Below are 19,331 nucleotides of genomic sequence, written 5' to 3' on the forward strand. Positions count from 1 at the left end.
TCCAAGCAGGAGACAAAATACCAAAACAGACAAGTGGTGGCTAAAATTATTCACCTGAAACATCACTGCTAAAAGGTCCTCTTCATTCCTACATTCCCACAAAGCTTGTCCACCTAATCCTTCTTAGAACTGTGTGGCCTTCTGAGGGGAGGGAAAGGTGACTGTGTGACCAGTTAGGTAATAACAATAGTTACCAAGTGGTGAGTGCACTTACCCTTGGTAGTAGGCACAGTGCCAAGAACTTGACTTACAATATCTCATTTAATCCATAAAACAACCTGGTGAGATGTGTAGTTTTATCATCTTCATTCTACAGTGGAGAAAACGAAGAGTTAGAGAACTTAAATGTTTTGGTTAAGGCCACTCAACTAGTGAGTAGAAGACATGGGCTTTGAACACAGGTCAGTGGACCACTGGTAGGGAGTCTTGGCATTCATTAGGTCTGAGGTGTGACACAGAAATCCATATACAATACTTTTAAAAGTTCCCCCAGTGATTCTGATGTACTGATTACTTGGAGAGCATTGCTAGAATCCACTTCCTGCAAGGAATGGGGTGCAGGCGCAGAGAATTATATGAGTATAATTTCTCATACAATTTCTCAAACTTATATGAGAAAACTGATAAACTTATATGAGAGATGCTGTCACTTCATAAACAATGCTAAATGACTAGTGAATTTTGCCTATGCTTTTTGCCTATGTTTTGCCTATGAAAATGTATTCTTAAGTTGTTTCTGTGTTTATTCATCTATTTTTCAGTTCTTCGGACCACCATCACAAGCCTGAGTTAGTGTTGCAAGTACTTCTACCAGAGAGAGAATTAAATTACCTTGTAGCTATGGAGCACAAATTCATTTACTTCCAAATTTGAGGTGGATGGATTCAGGCCTAGTTCTCTATTTAAAGCTTTTTCATCTATTTTTCCTTGAAGAAGAAGGAGAAGAAGGAGAAGAAGAAGGGGAGGAGGAAGAAGGGAGGGGAGGGGGAGGGGCAGGGGAGGGGAGGGGAAGGAGGGGGAGGGGAGGGGTTGGGGAGGGGAGAAAGGGGAGAGGGAGAAAGGGGAGGGGGAGGAGGAAGAAGAAGGAAGAAGAACTAAGAGAGAGATGGGAAAAAATAAAAATAAAGATATATAGTACCATTTTAAAAGTTGCCTTTAGGGCTTCCCTGGTGGCACAGTGGTTGAGAGTCCGCCTGCCGATGCAGGGAATGAGGGTTCGTGCCCCGGTCCAGGAGAATCCCACATGCCGTGGAGTGGCTGGGCCCGTGAGCCACCGCTGGGTCTGCACGTCCGGAGCCTGTGCTCCGCAGCGCGAGAGGCCACAGCAGTGAGAGGCCCGCGTACCGCAAAAAAAAAAAAAAAAAAAAAGTAAAAAAAAAAAAGTTAGAAAAAAAAGTTGCCTTTAATCTAAAGCATATTTTTACAAATATAGGTACTTGATTAGACTTAAAATGTTCTTAATAAAATCTGAAGACTGCCCTCTGAGAAATAAGTGTGTAAATAAACACAAAAAGAAGTTTTGTATACACAGGTCAACAGAAGACTAACTGGATTTGTTTCATTCACAAAAACAAGAGGGGAAAATGTCTCAAATCACACTTGATTTCAACACACCAAGCCAAATGCCCACAAAGAATGAAACTATTTTGAACTCATCATTCTGCACATACATAATATCAAGATATGCATAAAATTGTGTAAGCAGAAATGTACCTGACCTTTTATTGAAAAGGGGAGGAGTCACATATCCTGAAAGGGTTGGGACCTGCCTGCAGTCTCTTGGGAGCTTCCTGTTGTCACCACACCTCTGGGTTAGTTATCTGAGCTCTCTCTGAGGGGAAAGTCTAAGACTGGGAAGGAAATCATTCTTCTTGCGAATGCGACACACACTGTCTCCAGTTTCCATATGCTGAGATTATACTTCCTCATCAGTTTGATGTGCTTGGTGAGATCAGGTTGGTCATATATTGAATGGTTTTCTTAATTATTTAAAAAATATTTAGTATAACTGTCATTTTATCATCCCAGTTCCTTCACTGGACTTTTTAAGTTTCACACAGTGATTTTTCAGGAAAGAAGATATGGATTAAGTGAAGTTTTGAATTCTGAAAAAACTTTGTTTTTCCTCAGTAGTAAAAGAAACGATTATTCCTTTGAATTAGCTTGTTCTTCTGATGTACAAAACTTAAATATGCTGAAAAATCTAGTATTTTTTCTTTCATAGTTCATTTTTCTGTGCCTTTCCACTTCTATGAAATAAGATCATTTATTTTCTGAGAATTTTAAATTTTATTTTACTATAATATCTAATACAGAGAGGACAGGTTTTTACAGCTTTCATGCATCGTGTTTACTTAAATTATTTTTATTTAAAAAAACATGATTTTATATGTGTAAACCTCTTGGAATGGTGCCTGGCATATTGATTACTTAAAATTGTTAATCATAATGGAGAAATAAAAATTAAAACAGTAATGTACACAGCAAGGTAATAAAAATAAAGTGAAATGCTTTTTTTTTTTTTAAAGAAAAGCTCAACACTTCTCAGCTTTTTAGGAATCCAGTACTTTTTCACATAGTTTATTGTAATGAAGACTGGTACAATTTTTCTGAAGGGAAGTATGTTATATATTAGGACCCATAAAAATGTTCATGCCCTTTGAAACTAGTAAAACCATTGCTGGGAATTTGTTCTAAAGAAATATCTTGTAAAAGAAAAACAAAGAACCTATATACAAAGAATGATTCTAACTCTGTTATTTATAATAAGTTAAAACTAGATACAGCAGAAATGTTCCTACATACAGGAATGGATAAAGTACAGTGTAACAACTTTTAAAAATATGTAGCCATTAAAATAATACTGAAGCTATGCAGAAATGTGCACACATGTTTATAACATAATGCAAAGTCAAAAAAGCAGAACTCAATTTTGTAGATAAACTAAGATTACAACTATGCAAAAATCATATGTGTATGCCTGTAAATAAAGTTTAGAAGGGAAATGGAAAATTAATATAGTTGTATTAGGATTTCAGGCTTATAAATAACTTTTTCTTAATTTGTGCTTTTGAAGTTGATTTAATAGTAAGTTAAAATTAAACTAGTGATGATATTTTAAATTGAGAATTCAACGTTTTAAAGTTTGTGTGTATTATCACTTAAAAAAAAATTTTTTTTGTTCGCAAGGCATGGGGGATCCCCGGCCCCTGAGGGGACCAGGGATAGAACGCTTGTCCCCTGCAGTGGAAGCACGGAGTCTTAACTACTGGACTGCCAGGGAAGTCCCTAAAATTTTAAAAAATAAAATAAATTTAGAGATAGCTTAAGGGGAGTGGGAACTAACCCTAACACAAAAACCTGATGGTAATTTGTGAGTACTTTCTTCCAGTCTCCCATTACATATCTCAGTTTAAAAAGCTGGAAATTAATTTTTTGTGACCCATCTTTTTTAAAAAATGTATTTTTAAATTAATTTTAAAATTTGAAGTATAGTTGATTTACAATGATTCAGGTGTACAGCAAAGTGATTCAGTTCATATATATATATACATATATATATGTATATATATATATTCTTTTTCAGATTCTTTTCTATTGTAGGTTATTACAAGATACTGAATATAGTTCCCTGTGCTATAAAATAGGTCTTTGTTTATCTATTTTATATATAGTAGTGTGTATCAGTTAATCTCAAATTCCCAATTTATCCCTCCCCAACCTTTCCCCTGGTAACCATTGACCTGCCTTTTTACTTAATGTTATCTCACTAGTAAAGTCTTGTTTTAAGTCATTCCATAAGACCCACTGCTGCATGATAGAATCTAAGCAGATAGATATACATCACAGTAAACTTCCATAGCTAGAAAGAAAAAATATAAAAAACATAATTATAGCTGTAAGCTAAATCCGTACTTCTCAGTATCTGCAAAACCGTGAACTGAGAACTTTCTTGGGGGAGGGTGTTGAATAATATGCAGAAAGTATTGATCACAAATACATTGACTTTTTGTTTTTCCCTTCCTTGGCTTGCAGTCCAAAAATTAGCAAGTGATTAAGATGTGACTCTGAAATCCCAAGAATACAGGTCACTTACTTTCAGAGATTTTTATTTTGTTGTTCTAACCTTTGTGAAATCATGATAGGAATGTTTGCCGTACTCTTACTAGCATACAAAGCAATGGCTAGCAAACTCTAGTGTGCACTGGAATCATTTGGGGAATTTGGTAAAAAATGCAGAGACTATCTCCAGAGATCCAAACTCTGGGTCTGGGGTGAGGTCCTGGAATCTGCATTTCAAACAAACTCGCAAGGTTTTTCAGTTTGTAGGTGGTTCAAGGAACACAGGCTGATAAGTATTCTTCTAAATTAAGGCTGCTTGTCATAAGTATTTTACTTATTTATTTAAAATTTATTTATTTAGGGCTGCGTTGGGTCTTCCTTGTTGCGTGCGGGCTTTCTCTAGTTGCAGCAAGCGGGGGCTATTCTTCGTTGCAGTGTGTGGGCTTCTCATTGCGGTGGCTTCTCTTGTTGAGGAGCACGGGCTCTAGGCGTGCGCGGGCTCAGTAGCTGTGGCTTGTGGGCTCTAGAGCGCAGGCTCAATAGTTGTGGTGCACGGCCTTAGTTGCTCTGAGGCTTGAACCGGTGTCCTCTGCATTGGCAGGCGAATTCTTAACCACTGCGTCACCAGAGTAGTCCCTGTCGTAAGAATTTTTAAAAGTTACTCTGCCATCGATATTTTGTCCTGTGGCAACTTGTGTAAAACTAGGTAGATATTTTCCTAGAGAAAATAGCTCAGGGCCAAAATTAGAGAGAGAATTGTTTCCTCGGGTATTGGAAGCTCTCTTCAGATTGATTTATAACTCTGTGTGTGTGTGACTCATCCTTCTCCAACACAGAGGAGACAAAGGTGAGTGAGGGGGTGGAGTGTGAATGTGCATATTTATGCACATGATTAAGAGATGAGAGTGAGGAAATCAGGCATCTCATTTGTTTTCTGGCTTATATCCTAAAGAAATCCAAGCTGGTGGTTAAAAGCAAAGATGTCCTTCCAACCAAGAGGGTATTTGGCCTGTACGCTTCTTGCCTGTCTCTGCCTTGGGTAAAAGAGAAACAAAGATATTCCAGCAGTTTTGGCTCTGGCCAACTGTGAACCCGTCACAATCTGGCTCAGGATGGATTTTTAGTGCCAAATTCAGTGTGGTTCTCTGCATAAAAAAAAATAAACATTTCAGATAAAAAAAAATCAATAGAATTTCATTGTAGGGACATGTCACCTCCCTCTTCTCCTTCTCTCTTCAAAGTAGGAGTCCAGCTCATTTTCTAATCTCTCCAAGTCAAAGTTTCTGGGCTAAAGAGGTGTTTATTTCTGAGACTTTGGGAAGTTCCTGCAGAACAGTGTTTTCAGGCAAGCCTAAGAGTGTGCTCAGACGTGGGTTTCTGGAAAGCTCCTAACTCCATCAGTTAACGTGTGGTGAGCTGTGTGTCCTGGGCAGTGACCGGCATCCACCACCGGCAGGCAAAATACTCAACAGTGTATCCCTTAATCTAGGTCTGAATCTCAGTAAATATTTTCAGGCTGCATGGAGTCAATATACCTGTCTGTGGACCTCTGCTCTAAAGAAGTTTTTCATACACATTTGCGTCATGTTTGGAGGTGGGGAGAATGAGAGCTTGAGCCCACCTCACAGCCCAAAACTTGACATGAAAGAAGTGTGAGTCAGGGCCCTGCCTGTTGTACTTCCTGACTGGATATGAGGCAGCAAGGTGAAATTAGGTGGAATTTCACCGCTGTCACTGGGGGTTGGAGATTAGTAGACTAAACTTCACCAACCATGGGTCTGAGAGAAACTGATACTTTCATGTTTAATAAACTGACTCGGCCATATTGAGAGGTTTTGCACATTGACTCTCATAGAATCTCAAAACCATCTCTCTTTTCACCCACTCACAATTGCTTCATTGGTGGCTTATTCCTATCTACAATTCTATCTTCTCTCTTCACAGACACCTCTTTGGATATGAATGAGGAGTTTCCTCTTTCTGCAGGAGTTTTCCCCCAATCAGAGTTGTGGGAGCTGAAATCAGTTCCTCCAAAGGCAGGTAGAAGCTAAAAAGTCAGAACTGAGCATGACTCTGAGATAGCATGGGCAGCTTCATTTAGCTGCAGGGCAGTGTGTCTTGCGAATACAGAGTCAAAGGATCCCTTGGAAGTTTCATCAGAAAGGAAGCGAGGTTGTCAGTGATCAGTCTGAGGGCATCACACTTTTCTATCCAACTGGGACTCATATAAAATAAGTCAATCTAGAGAAACAAATGTCTCCCTGTTTTCTTGGCTGTAGCCTAAAGAAACATAGCTGGTGGATAAAAGCTAGGGATAATCTTTCCAACCAAGAGGGCATTTTGTCTAACCAATCCAATTTTATGTGGTAAAGGTAAAACAGAATAACAGCTGTATTAATCCCTAAGTCTGAGAATAAGAGTGATTTGTTTTGCACAGGAACAGCTACAATCCCTCCCTCACAGCCAACGGACTGACCAGAGTGGGTGGTGGAGGGGCAGGGGTGCCTTATTTAGCCTGCAGTGGTAGAAAATGAAGGTCTATCAACCTCAGTTTCCAAGGGGAAAGAAAACAAATTGGAAAACTGGGAGCCTGATTTGATTGCGACAGAAAAAGGGAAACTTCTGCCCAGTCACTTCCAAAAGACTTTTCGTCTTTTTTTTTTTCACTCTTTCCATGAAAGCATGAAATTACAGGAGCCATTTTTTAAGAAACAGTTTTATTGAGCTATAAAACACATACCATACAATTCACCCACTTAAAGTGTTTTTTTAAATACTCACATATATGTGCAACTGTCACCAGTCAATTTTAGAACACTTTCATGACTCCAAAAAGGAACCCAGTACCCTTTAACTATGGCACCCCATCTCTCCATCCCCTCCCATCCCCCAGCCCTAAGCAACCACTAATCTACTTTCTGTCTCTAGAGATTTCCCTATTCTGGACATTTCATATGAATAGAGTCATATAATATGTGGTCTTTTGTGACTGGCATCTTTCATTTATTGTATTGTTTTCAAGACTCATCCTTATTGTAGCATGTGGAACTATGTTTGTTAACTAACAGGTATTTAATAGCAAAAACACCCTGCTTGATATAAAGGTGAGAAAACACCTATCTAACCAACATTCTAATTACAAGAGTAAAGTATGGTTATTTTCAGGTCTTTTAATTAAAATTTAAGAAAAAGGAAATTTCTTGATATATTAATTTTTTTAGATTAGGGTTATCTTTTGTTCGTAAGAAAGTCCTGGAAATTTCTTTTCTTAAGTAGATGCAAGAGGCATCCTTTCAAATAAGTTAGTTTGCAGATCTTAGAATTTCATTTCTAAAAGGAATGCTAGAGTTAGCTAAATGGCTAAGGAATGAGGAATCAACACCTCATTTTAATATGAGAAAACTGATGACCCAAATAGGTTGTTTGTTTACCTTGTTAATGACACAGCCAGAAACAAACACAGTTCTTTGGCCAGGGAGAAGCACTGTCACCTGTATACTGGCTAATAAAGCTTCCCTTTTCCAAATCCTTGGTTGGATTAAGGAAACTAAAATGATGGAAGGGGGACTTCCCTGGTGGCACAGCGGTTAAGAATCCACCTGCCAATGCAGGGAACATGGGTTCGGGCCCTGGTCCGGGAAGATCCCACATGCCGCAGAGCAATTAAGCCCGTGTGCCACAACTATTGAGCCTGCGCTCTAGAGCCCATGAGCCACAACTACTGAAGCCCATGCGCCTAGAGCCCATGCTTCGCAACAAGAGAAGCCACCACAATGAGAAGCCCGTGCACCGCAGCAAAGAGTAACCCACTGCTCTCTGCAAATAGAGAAAGCCCGCGCACAGCAACCAAGACCCAGCACAGCCAAAAAAAAAAAAAAATGATGGAAGGAAGGATTATTGAGCACTTATTTTATATCATATCCCACACTGTGATTTACTTATTTTATTTAGTCTTCATAACAACCCTAAAAGATCAATACTATTAACCAAACTTATCATCAACATCATCATCAATTACTAGTTTTTTGGCATCTATTATGTATCATGTAATGCTTTAGATACTTCATAGGCATTTTCTCTCATTCTCACATCAGTCCTGATGGCAGGGCTGGGATTACAGTGAGGCAAGTGAGGCACTCACGAGGTGCAAAATTTAAGGGTGGAAGGGACACCAAAATAGTCATCAAGATCAGTCATATTTATGACTTTTTAGTGCAATAAAAATATTTTATTTTTGTGATATTTTAATGCAACATTTAAGTGATATTTTAATATATATATAAATAACATTTTACTACCATTTAATGTTTAATGCAAACAATAATCTGCATATCATTAATAATGCAGATTATAATGCATAGATGATATTTTAATGCAATATTTTTTAAAGATCAAAAATCATTGCGAATATATGATGAACAAAATGTCAAAAATTTTAATAAGATATACTATTGATTGTTTTACAAGTCTGTGTTATTGTACAACAGGAAAAATCATCTCTACTTGGCTGGAATTCCTGAGTCCATGACAACTCACTTCGTTGCTAGGCGGTTTATAAGGGTTGACAATGGTGTATGAACAGATTAAATAATGAAGGTCTATTTTTCACTTGTTTCAAAATATGGGAGGATATTTTGATAAATATATATTTATATAAATATGTATATTTATATGGTGTGGTTTTTCTTTTGCCTTGGGCTCAATATGGCTCTGCAAAGCACCGCCTGACAGATTGGCACTATTATGATCATTTTATACATGCAAAACTGAGACCTAGAGAAGTTGGGTAATTAATTACCAGAGGTCACATAGCTAGTAGGCAATGGAATTGAACCACAAACCTAGGTTTGTCTCCAAAACCCAAGCTCTTTCCAAAATTGTGTTGTGTTTTTAAGACATTAGACCAGGGTTGGCAAACTTCTTCTGTAGAGAGCCATATAGTAAATATTTTCAGCTTTGTGGGCCAGTGGTCACTGTTAAACTACTCATCTTTGCCTTATAGCAGGAAAACAGCTATAGGCAGTACGCTAATGAGCATGGCTGGATTTGGCCCGTGGGCAGTCATGCACTGGATTATAAGAAAATATCTCAGGCACAAATACGTTATATCTGAAGATGCTATAGCCAGATTTCCCTGACATCCTACTTGAATATGTTTCTTTTAATTTAACAGAGGGAAGACAGTAAATGATAATCAGGCCTGCCCTACATAGGGGTCTGAATTCATCACTGGATGGCAGACATCACCCAGCCAATTGTAATTTTCCAGTTGTCAGCAGGAAACAGCATTTCAGAGGGATTGAATTTCAAAGTAGTCTGAAGAAGAAAGGCAGAGTTTCTCCTGTTTCAAATAGACTCTAGTAGGAGGTTAAGGTTTAGAAACCAGTTTAACACGTTTCTGCAGTTCTTGATTGGGCTGTTAATACTACCTCTAAGCAAACTTGACTTTGTAACAAAACAGCAAAATAACCAACAAGAGGTGTGCTTTCTGAAGGCATACATAGTAGTTAATCATTTTAGTAATACCAACATAAAGTAAAATGTAAAGAACTATATTTATGAGGGTGAATCAATTTAACAAATTTGCTATTCACATATATCTAGTCCTTGCATGTTCTCCAAATTGCCTGAGAATTTCAGGCCCAAAGACAAGTTCCTGAGCTTGGTGCTGGGGACGCAATACTAAACTAAAAACAATACAGTGCCTGCCCTCAGAGGAGCTTAAACTAATTTGTAACATGGTCCAAAATAAGATGTGTAATGTTTTCTTTTTAAAATGTTATTAATTCTGAGAGGAAAAGCGTTAATAACCTGAGGCAATTTTAAACAAAGAACATTGGAAGTGGAGTGTATGACCCATTGTTGTTTGCATATGATTTTCCAGGCCTGTTACCTGCAGATATATTTTTACATAGTTTCAATCATAATGCATGTGCCATTTCATACTTCATTTATTTTATAAACATTACATCATACACTCCTTATAGCATTTATATGGCTCATTCTGAATGGCTGAATAATGTGTTAACAGGTTGATATTCATTTATTCAGGAAACATTTATTGAAGCCAACTCCAAGCCAGGTGCTGTTCTTGGCACTGGGAACATAAGAATGGATAAATGGACAAATAGATCAGTCATCTTGGAGCTTCTGTGCTAGTGGGGGAAGTTATTTCAGAAAAGGAAAGAATGCTTCAAGTTTGTGGTAGGAAAAAGACAAGTAACATTTAAGGGGAAAAGTTCTCTGGAGTGGAATTCAACACAAGAAGGAAGTAGAAAAGCATATTATTTAAAGCCAGGGCATCATTTAGGCCAAGGAATTCATTTACAGATATGAATAAACTTAGGAACTATATTACCCACTAGCCACTTTTTTTTTTAATTGGAAAAAAAAGAGTCAACTTTAACCAAACTGCATCCAGGAATGTCTCCAAACAGTCGAACAAAGCAAAATGATAAAATTGTCCTATTGAAGAAACCAAGAGTTTCTACCAGCCCCAGAGCCTCTGAGGGTTAAGCAAAGAGCAGCTCATTCCTGAGGCTGGTTCTGTCCCCCACTCAAGTTTCTCATCCCATGAGCAGAGTTGGGGATGGGTGAAGGACCATCCACTAGCCCATCTTGAAAAGACAGCAAGAGCCAGTCACCCAGGGGTGAATGGAGAAGGCTAGGAAAAGGACTCACTGTGAGCAATAGTCTCGTATATTATAGAACTAAAACTACATAGCCAGGGAAATATGGTCCCAGAAGATAATTTTTATATACACTTCATCTTTATTCACAGTAGTTCATGTTCTGTAAAGGCACTACAAGCACTGAAGTAGCAGTTACTGAACCACTGCTTTTAGAGGGAATATAAGGTTAGGTTCCTGTGAGCCTCTGCTTATGACATTTTAGTTGACTGATCAATACATAATCTTATTTTATGTGTGTTTCTGTTGAAAGACACCTTATTTAATATATATTGTTTTTTAAATATTTATTTATTTATTTATCTACTTAATTCATTTATTTTGGCTGTTCCGCGTCTTAGTTGCGGCTCACAGGATCTTCGCTGCAGCATGTGGGCCCTTAGTTGTGGCATGCGAACTCTTAGTTGCGGCATGCATGCGGGATCTCGTTCCCCGACCAGGGATCAAACCAGGGCCTCCGGCATTGGGAGTGTGGAGTCTTACCCACTGGACTACCAGGAAAGTCCCAATATATAGTGTTGATTTGCTAACATTGAACTAACTCATGGCCAGCACTATAACTCACACCTGAACAAAGCTTATCTCACACTCACATTTTCTCTGTAAGGTACATCACAGCCTTCATGAGTTTAGAAATGCCAGCCAGCACTTTAGGACTATGTCTGGGGGATTTTAAACAGTGAAATCACCAAGAAAAGGCACAAGAAGCAAAAAACATGGCAGTAAGAGGCCAGGTAAAGGACATTTGCTATGAGAGCTGAAACAAGAAGGCAGAGTGTTGCCGTGTTTGACCTCAGCTGAGAGTGATGTGTGGGGCAACTCAGATTTTTTGCCACTCAGCACCTAGCCGTGAATAACTGGAAAAGCCCCTCAAGTATTGATTTTGGGGGTTACAAATACATTTGGGTTTTATTTTAGTTCTTAGAGTGTTTATTGCTGTGCTTTATCACAGATATTCTGCATTCTTCTTTTAATGTATTAAATATTATATAATTTTTTTATTTATTAAAACTAAGAAAGGTTTGGCCCTCAAGGACTCCCAGTCTGCTGCTGAGGTCTGAGTGGCAATCACACTCCTCTTCCGTCTGGGTTTCAACCAATTGAGAACTTGACCCAGGGCTAAAAGTATCAGCTTTATTGTTGGCATAGCTGGATTTGAGAAAAGTGGAGGTCAAATCGTTTTCTCCTCCTAATGCAAACCAGAGGTCCCCTGCTGACCTCTCCCCAAGTGGCAGGGTGTACCTGCCACCAGAGAGGAAGAGGAGGGAGAGAAACCACTTAAGGGAAAAGGAGAGAGGGGGCAGCCCTCCTTCCTGGGGAGTGGAGTGGGTGTCCCTTGGATGAGGCACACCCAAACTACCGGGATGCCGAGCAGGGGTGACAAATTCTGGTTTTGGGGTGTTACAAATAAATTTCAACACGTAGGTGAATTCACAAGTATGAAATTCACGAATAAAGAGGATTGACTGTATTTTGACAGTGTTTGTGTGAGTGTGTGTGTATGTGTGTGTTCTGGAGAAGAGGTCAAGGAGGTTATACAATACAGGAGGCAATACAAGTGCAGTGACTTTCTTATCTTTCTTGGTAGGGAATGAGGAGCTAGAATAGATACAGTAAATAGAATAGAAGCTCTCTGTGATTGATACACTAGGAAATAGAGGCTTAAATTTTATTTTTAAACTAAAAAAGGAATCACCAGATGAACTAAAAGTAATTTTATAACTAATAAAAATCAGGAGGTAGAGGGGAGAAGTATTGAGTGTGCTAATGCCCTCATCATTTATAACAGAGGGTCATTAGATACTGTCTCGAGTTACTAAAGCAAGGACTAGAGCAGAATAAGGAAAGATAACTGTTCTGACAAAGGTCAGCAGCAGGACACATGGCAGAAGTTAAAAATATGCCCTACAACAGTCTGAAATACAGTTTCCAGGTGCCCAAATCTCCTTGCCAGGAGTTCACGTTGGAGGATAAATAAATCTGAATAAATATTGCTAAGTCTGGAGGAGTTCTGCATGTAGTCTATTTCTGACCTACAGGCTACACATTGACATCCCATGAAATAGAGATTTAAGTGTTTCATATAAAGTTATAAAGGTCAATGCCAGAAAAAATTAAAGCGGGCTATAAACATCCCAGTATGAGAAAGAAAATATAAACGGAATAAAACAAAGAAAAGAGAGACAGGGGAATCCGCATAGCAAAAGCAATGGCCTTTTCCAGAGCACAATGCTGTTGTAAAAATAACTAAGACATTTAAAAATACTTGAAGTCACAGTGGTTCTATCAAATGAAAAATAAAAATCCATTTGTTCTGCCCTTCTTGCTTTTCTGTAACTGTCAGTTTTAAAGGCTTCTAGTAAGGACTCAGCAAGCCAAAAAGATTGGTTGAACCATTCCATAGTCATTAAAGTTGGCAGTTTCTGCTGAAAAATAGCTCTGGCCCCAAACTTCAGGATGCATCTCTGAGCCTTCCAAGTTCTCAGACACACGGTTTATGACACATTGACATAATATCGCTCAATTGGCTCAAAATGAACAAACCCTAGTAATTAAGCAGTCCCCTTCTTTGGAAAGGGATCTCTATCTTTTCCAGTATGACTTCATTCACAATTAATCTCCGCCGCATAAGTTTCTTGGGCAGGTAGGTAGCAAGTGAAAGATGACATAATTTCCCCAGGCCACCTGGTGAGTCAGTCACACAACCAGGAACAAAACCCAGTTTTACTGATGGCTAAGACCTAGAAGCTCAGCCCTACCCTGTGACTCTTCCTGTCCAATAAAATGACCAATTGAACAGTCAATTATTTACTCTGCGACTTGCTCTACAAGCACCAGATAAGTTTCAGTCCGTGTTCACCTGGGGCAAGTGATCTACAGGAAGAGAAAAATGAAAGGGGCCAACAGATGGAGAAAATATTTACATAGCTGAATAAGTCCTGGGCATCTAATGCACAGCATGGTGACTATAGTTAACAATACTGTATTGTATATTTGAAATTTGCTAAGGCAGTAGATCTTAAATGTTCTCCTCTCACACACATAGACACACATACACACACACGCACACACACAAGTTAACTACGTGAGGTGAATGTGTTAACTAACCTTATTGTTGTAATCGTTTCTTAATATATATATTAAATCATCACATTGTACCCCTTAAACTTACACAATTTATTTGTCAATTATATACTCAATAAAGCTGGGGAAAAAAAGACAGTATTTACATTGTGAGCATACTTTACTGCACCATCTACTGGATAGTACAGAGTAAAAGGAGGAATATATGACTTTGGGGCTCAAGTTTTAGCCACATCTTTTCTAGGGTGAGGCATTTCAAAGCCTCCTTAATTTCTAACCTTCTATTTGAGCTTCTTTTGCTCATTCTATTTTGGAAGTTCACTCACCCCTAAGTACCAGAGCCTTTGCAAGAAGTTTCACGTAAAAGTATCCATGAATGGACCCAGGTTGTGAAGGAAAGGTACAGCCCCCAGGATGAAGGCCACTCTGAGGCTCAGAATAAGGGAGGAGCAATTCCTGGGTGTGCAAGTGCAGATTCACTGAGAATAGGGGCCCAGGGCAAATGGTTCCTAAATTCTTATTGGAAGAAGTCAGAACAGATGTTTCCCAAGGCACACTTGTCTTTTTTTGGGTCAGTTGCAAGTCAACTGTCTGCCCAGTCTGTTCCCTCTCCTGAAGAATGGTCATGGTTAGGGTCACAATAATAGTAATAATAATAAATAATAATTATTATTATAATTTAAAAAATAATCCTCTCAATCATCATCATATTATTATTATTTTTTTTTTTGGTACGTGGGCCTCTCACCGTTGCGGCCTCTCCCATTGCAGAGCACAGGCTCCAGACGCGCAGGCCCAGCGGCCATGGCTCACGGGCCCAGCCGCTCCATGCCATGTGGGATCTTCCCGGACCGGGGCACGAACCCGTGTCCCCTGCATCGGCAGGCGGACTCTCAACCACTGCGCCACCAGGGAAGCCCCATCATATTATTGTGTCTGGATACCAATGTCAATCAGAGGTTTACTTTTTTTTTTTTTCCATTTATTTTTAGCTGCATTGGGTCTTCGTTGCTGCATGCAGACTTTCTCTAGTTGTGGTGAGCGGAAGCCATTCTTTGTTGTGGTGCACGGGCTTCTCACTGCAGTGGCTTCTCTTGTTGCGGAGCACGGGCTCTAGGCGTGCGGGCTTCCGTGGTTGCAGCGTGCGGGCTCTAGAGTGCAGGTTCAGTAGTTGTGGCTCGCGGGCTTAGCTGCTCTGCGGCATGTGGGATCTTCCTGGACCAGGGCTCGAACCCGTGTCCCTTGCAGTGGCAGGCGGATTCTTAACCACTGCACCACCAAGGAAGCCTTAGTCTCCTTTAATGTAGAACGTTTCCTGTCTTTCTTTGTCATTTATGACATTGACTTTTTTTTAAGAATACAGGTTCTTTTTTAAAAAAATAGAATATTCCTCATTTTATGTTTGTCTGATTTTTCCCTCATGGTTAGATTCCAGCTATGCATTCCCTACTAGAACACTTCACAGGTGAAGCTGTGTCCTTCCCAGTGCATTACAGTTATAGGCACATGATATCCATCTGCTCCTCATTGGTGATGTCAAGTTTGATAACCTCGTCAAGGTATTGTTCACTTTCTCAATCTTACAGTTAATGTTTCTTCCCTAATCTCTAATGAGCAATCTGTGGGAGACACTTTATTTTTTTTTTAATATTTATTTATTTTGGTCTTGCTGGGTCTTAGTTGCAGCATGTGGGATCTTTAGTTGTGGCGTGTGGACTTCCTAGTTGTGGTATGCACGTGGGATCTAGTTCCCCAACAAGGGACTGAACCTGGGCCCCCTGCATTGGGAGCACGGAGTCTTACCCACTGGACCACCAGGGAAGTCCCTGTGGGAGACACTGTAAAACCGTACAAATATCATGTTTCTCCTCAAGATCTACATCCCCACCCCAACCTCAGTTTAGCATCCATTGATGATTCTTGCCTAACCAATCTTTGTTATGATGGTTGCAAAATGATGAATTTCAACTCCAGCATGCATTCCACATTTATCAGTTTGCGTTCAGCATTATATTGTAAGAGTCCTCCTCTCTTCTCCATGTAGGTATTGTTTCTTTGTTTATTTATGTATTTATTTGCTATGGAATCATGGATTCCTGGTTTTCAAAGGCCTATCATTTATTACTCTCCTTAATTACTTTGTCCTCAAGTTATCCCAGATCTGGCCAGCAGAAGCCTCTTCAAGCTGGTTCCTGTGTCCCTATAACATGTTTTTAAGCACTCTCTTACTTTCTGCCATAAAACATTCTCTTACTTACAGCTCATCTTAAGCTGTTCCCATTACATCCCCAGCCTTTCCATTCTTAGAGCCTGGTCAGCAGGACATATGCTTAAAGGTGGTGCTTGAGCAAAGAAGGAGAGAGAGAGCCCAAGAAAGGCCACCATGGTTAGCAGTTTCAGATGCTTCTGAAAGGTGCAGGGCAAGGCACATCATGTTCTCTACCACTGTCCCAGGTGGGTGCTATAGACAAGGAAAGAGATGCTTGGACTCCACAGATTCTGTTATTGAGTCCTCTACCACGTGCTGGGCACTGTGAGGGATACACAAGATTACAAGACACCATTTCAAGGAGACTGGTCTAGTGGGATAGACACATATGTACAGAAATACCCATAATACATCCCTGAAAATGTCTTCATTGTGCGGTCAAGGTGGCACATAGAGGGGTTTGGGGAGTTCTGGGTTGAAGGACAGACAGTAATTATGGCTGGGAGAGTCGGAGAAGGCTTCGTTGAGGTGACTTTTGGGTTAGACCTTGAAAGAGGGAAGGATTTGGAAAAATGGTTTTATCAGTGAAAAAGAAGTTACTACTTATTTACTCCGAATCAGGTCTGACTTTGCAACTTCATTCAACTAGATCCAGCCTCTTGCTAGGTGCCGTGAGGCACATAGAAAGAACTCCAAAGGGTGTAGGACGGCACTTTTGCTTGATGCCCAACTAAGGAAAGAACCGTCACAATGCCATATAATTTTTATTTTCAGACACAGATGAAACATGTCCTTCATTTACCAAACTGAGCTTTCACAGTGCAGTGGTTGGAACGGGACTAAATGTGAAGTTGATGCTCTACACAAGGAGAAACCCGACCTGTGCACAAGCCATCAACTCCACAGTTTTGGGGAACTTGAACGTGACCAAGAAAACCATCTTCACTGTCCATGGATTCAGACCGACAGGCTCTCCTCCAGTTTGGATGGAGGACTTAGTAGAGGGTTTACTCTCTGTAGATGACATGAACGTGGTTGTTGTTGATTGGAATCAAGGAGCTACAACTGTAATATACAACCATGCCTCTGGAAAGACCAGAAAAGTAGCAATAGTCTTGAAGGAATTTATCGACCAAATGCTGGTAAGCGAGAATTCTCTTAGATGATTCAGGGTCAAGTTGAAACTGGCTCAATATCTGGATATTTAAAGCCAAGAGATAACTACAGTGACCAGAAGGACTATTTTTGCAATGTTTTGCAAATCTGAATAAGCCCCAGGGAAGGTGAAGGGAAGGGCCCGAGGCAACGCCCATGCGTATGGTTGTGCAGGTTTTGCACTGCACAGGGCACCCATCTAAGACAGCACCATTGTCATTGTAGACATTGTAGATTTATATGTCTATTATGATAATTTTCTAGTGAGTGACAGCAAAGTGTCCTGAGGAAGGGGCAGCTTTTTCTAACTCACATAAAGGTGTCTAATGGGTATGAGAGGTTCTGTCTAGGGGTTTCCTGGCTTCAATGCCTAGAGTTTCCTCAACTTCTATAGCTCTTCCTTTTCTTAGAAATGCCAAAAGTTTAGTGACCAGATTATCTAAAACCAAAACTGATACACATGGTTGATGAACGATTTGTGTGTATGATTTATGTTTTCAGAAGACTTACAAAGATGAAATAAATCTTTAATTTAATTTAATTTAATCTATCTCATGAACTGTCCTTTTTATGAAAAAAAAGAAGTGACTTGACACCAGGACTACTTCAGAGAGTCACACCTGGTGGCCACTGTGGCCAGGGTGACATAAATTTTACATGAACTTCCTACTTAAGCCACAGACTTCAGGAAAGTGAATATTAAAATGACTCATGAATGGCCGGCCCAGGACTATGGTCAGTGTACCCCGCCCCTTTCTTTCCTTCCTTCCCTCTCCATGGTGACTTCATTAACTGAGCCAGCATGGACATAAAGGAGTTCATTAAATGTTTGGTTGCCCTTCTCAGTTGGGAAGGTTTTAAGGATGTCTCAGCTTGGCTTCTAGCAGAAGCATGAATGGAGACACCACGGCATAAAGGTGAAGGCATAAGTGTGGAGTTGGACAGACGGGTTTGAATTCTGCCCTGTGCCCTCCCTGCCTGACCTTGGACAGATGACTTCAACCCTGGGCTCAGTCTCCTCATCTTTATAATCAAAGGAATAGCATTTAGTTTGTCGGGGTGTTGTGACATTTCAATAAGATAATGGATATAAGGTGCCTAGAAATGTTTCTCCAAAGTCAACAGTTAGGAAATTTCTCCAGATGTTGTCAACTCCTTGGCCCCTCACAATTTATAATGATGGACCTCTTGAAATTGCAGGCAGAAGGAGCTTCTCTGGATGACATTTACATGATTGGAGTAAGTCTAGGAGCCCACGTAGCTGGGTTTGTTGGAAAGATGTACAATGGCCAGCTGGGAAGAATTACAGGTAAGGCTTCCTGTGAATGGGCACAGGGTAACCAGACTGCCCAGGGTGTTCCCTGGGGGAGCATGATGCAGGCAATCCTAGTCCTTGGGTTCAAAGCCAGCTCTTCCAATTACTTAACCTCTGAGCAAATGTCTTCTGTGCAAAGGGAAGACCATAGTAGTAATTGATCTTAGCAATATTAAATTTATTATTTAATAAAATAGGTGCAAAGCACTTTGTAAATTGTATATGCCATAGAAAAGATTGGTGGTGACTTTATTTCTCTTATGGCTAGAAAAACAGCTAGATCCCATGGGGATTTTGCCCCAAGCAGATAGCCTTCTTCCTTTCATTTAATTCAAGATAGTTTGAACTATATACCTAATATATCCCCAGGCATAGCTGGAGCCTCATGATAGGAAAATGAGATGGGAATTATGTTGTCTGGAGCTTACTCTGTGAATATCGGTTTTCAGGCCAAAGCTGAATAAAAACCCTCAGAAACAACAGCAGGTGAAACTCCAAAGATTCCCTTGCTGGGTTCATTTGCCTAGTGTTTTGTAACTTTCCATAGCTACAGATGAAGGTCTGAGGGAGGCTTTCTCTTTCAGAGACTCAAGCCTTCCATACCTTTCCCAGAATCGATGCTTACATTGAGATAGCCATTCCAAATCTAGGAAATCTGGAAGGTAGATGTGAACAGAGGGAGAGAGGGGAGAGGTAAATGATTCAAACCAACGACATTGGGAGGTAACCTTTTAGAGCCACAGGTCTGAATGTGCTACTTAATTTGACATGTGGCCCTGGGCATGTCCCCACCACCACCCCCTGCCCTAAATCTCTC

The 19,331-nt window shown here is 39.9% G+C and overlaps 1 protein-coding gene across 2 annotated transcripts in view; it reads left to right on the forward strand.

Moving 5' to 3' along the window:
- The first annotated feature begins 1,848 nt into the window (after positions 1–1,848).
- The window catches only part of LIPH (lipase H), a 46,139-nt gene continuing 28,656 nt past the window's right edge, over positions 1,849–19,331 (forward strand). The window contains exons 1-3 of one of the 2 annotated variants that reach the window (XM_082839120.1): positions 1,849–1,955; positions 16,819–17,186; positions 18,400–18,508. In XM_082839120.1, the coding sequence (XP_082695246.1) occupies positions 1,907–1,955; positions 16,819–17,186; positions 18,400–18,508 (526 nt within the window). In that variant the 5' untranslated portion in view covers positions 1,849–1,906. Of the gene's footprint in view, positions 1,956–15,306; positions 15,395–16,818; positions 17,187–18,399; positions 18,509–19,331 lie in introns of those variants that run through there. The other variant, XM_082839121.1, reaches the window with a different exon arrangement.

This window comes from Leucopleurus acutus (assembly GCF_964270905.1).
Source record: "Leucopleurus acutus genome assembly, chromosome: 5".
In the NCBI taxonomy this organism is placed as follows: domain Eukaryota; kingdom Metazoa; phylum Chordata; class Mammalia; order Artiodactyla; family Delphinidae; genus Leucopleurus; species Leucopleurus acutus.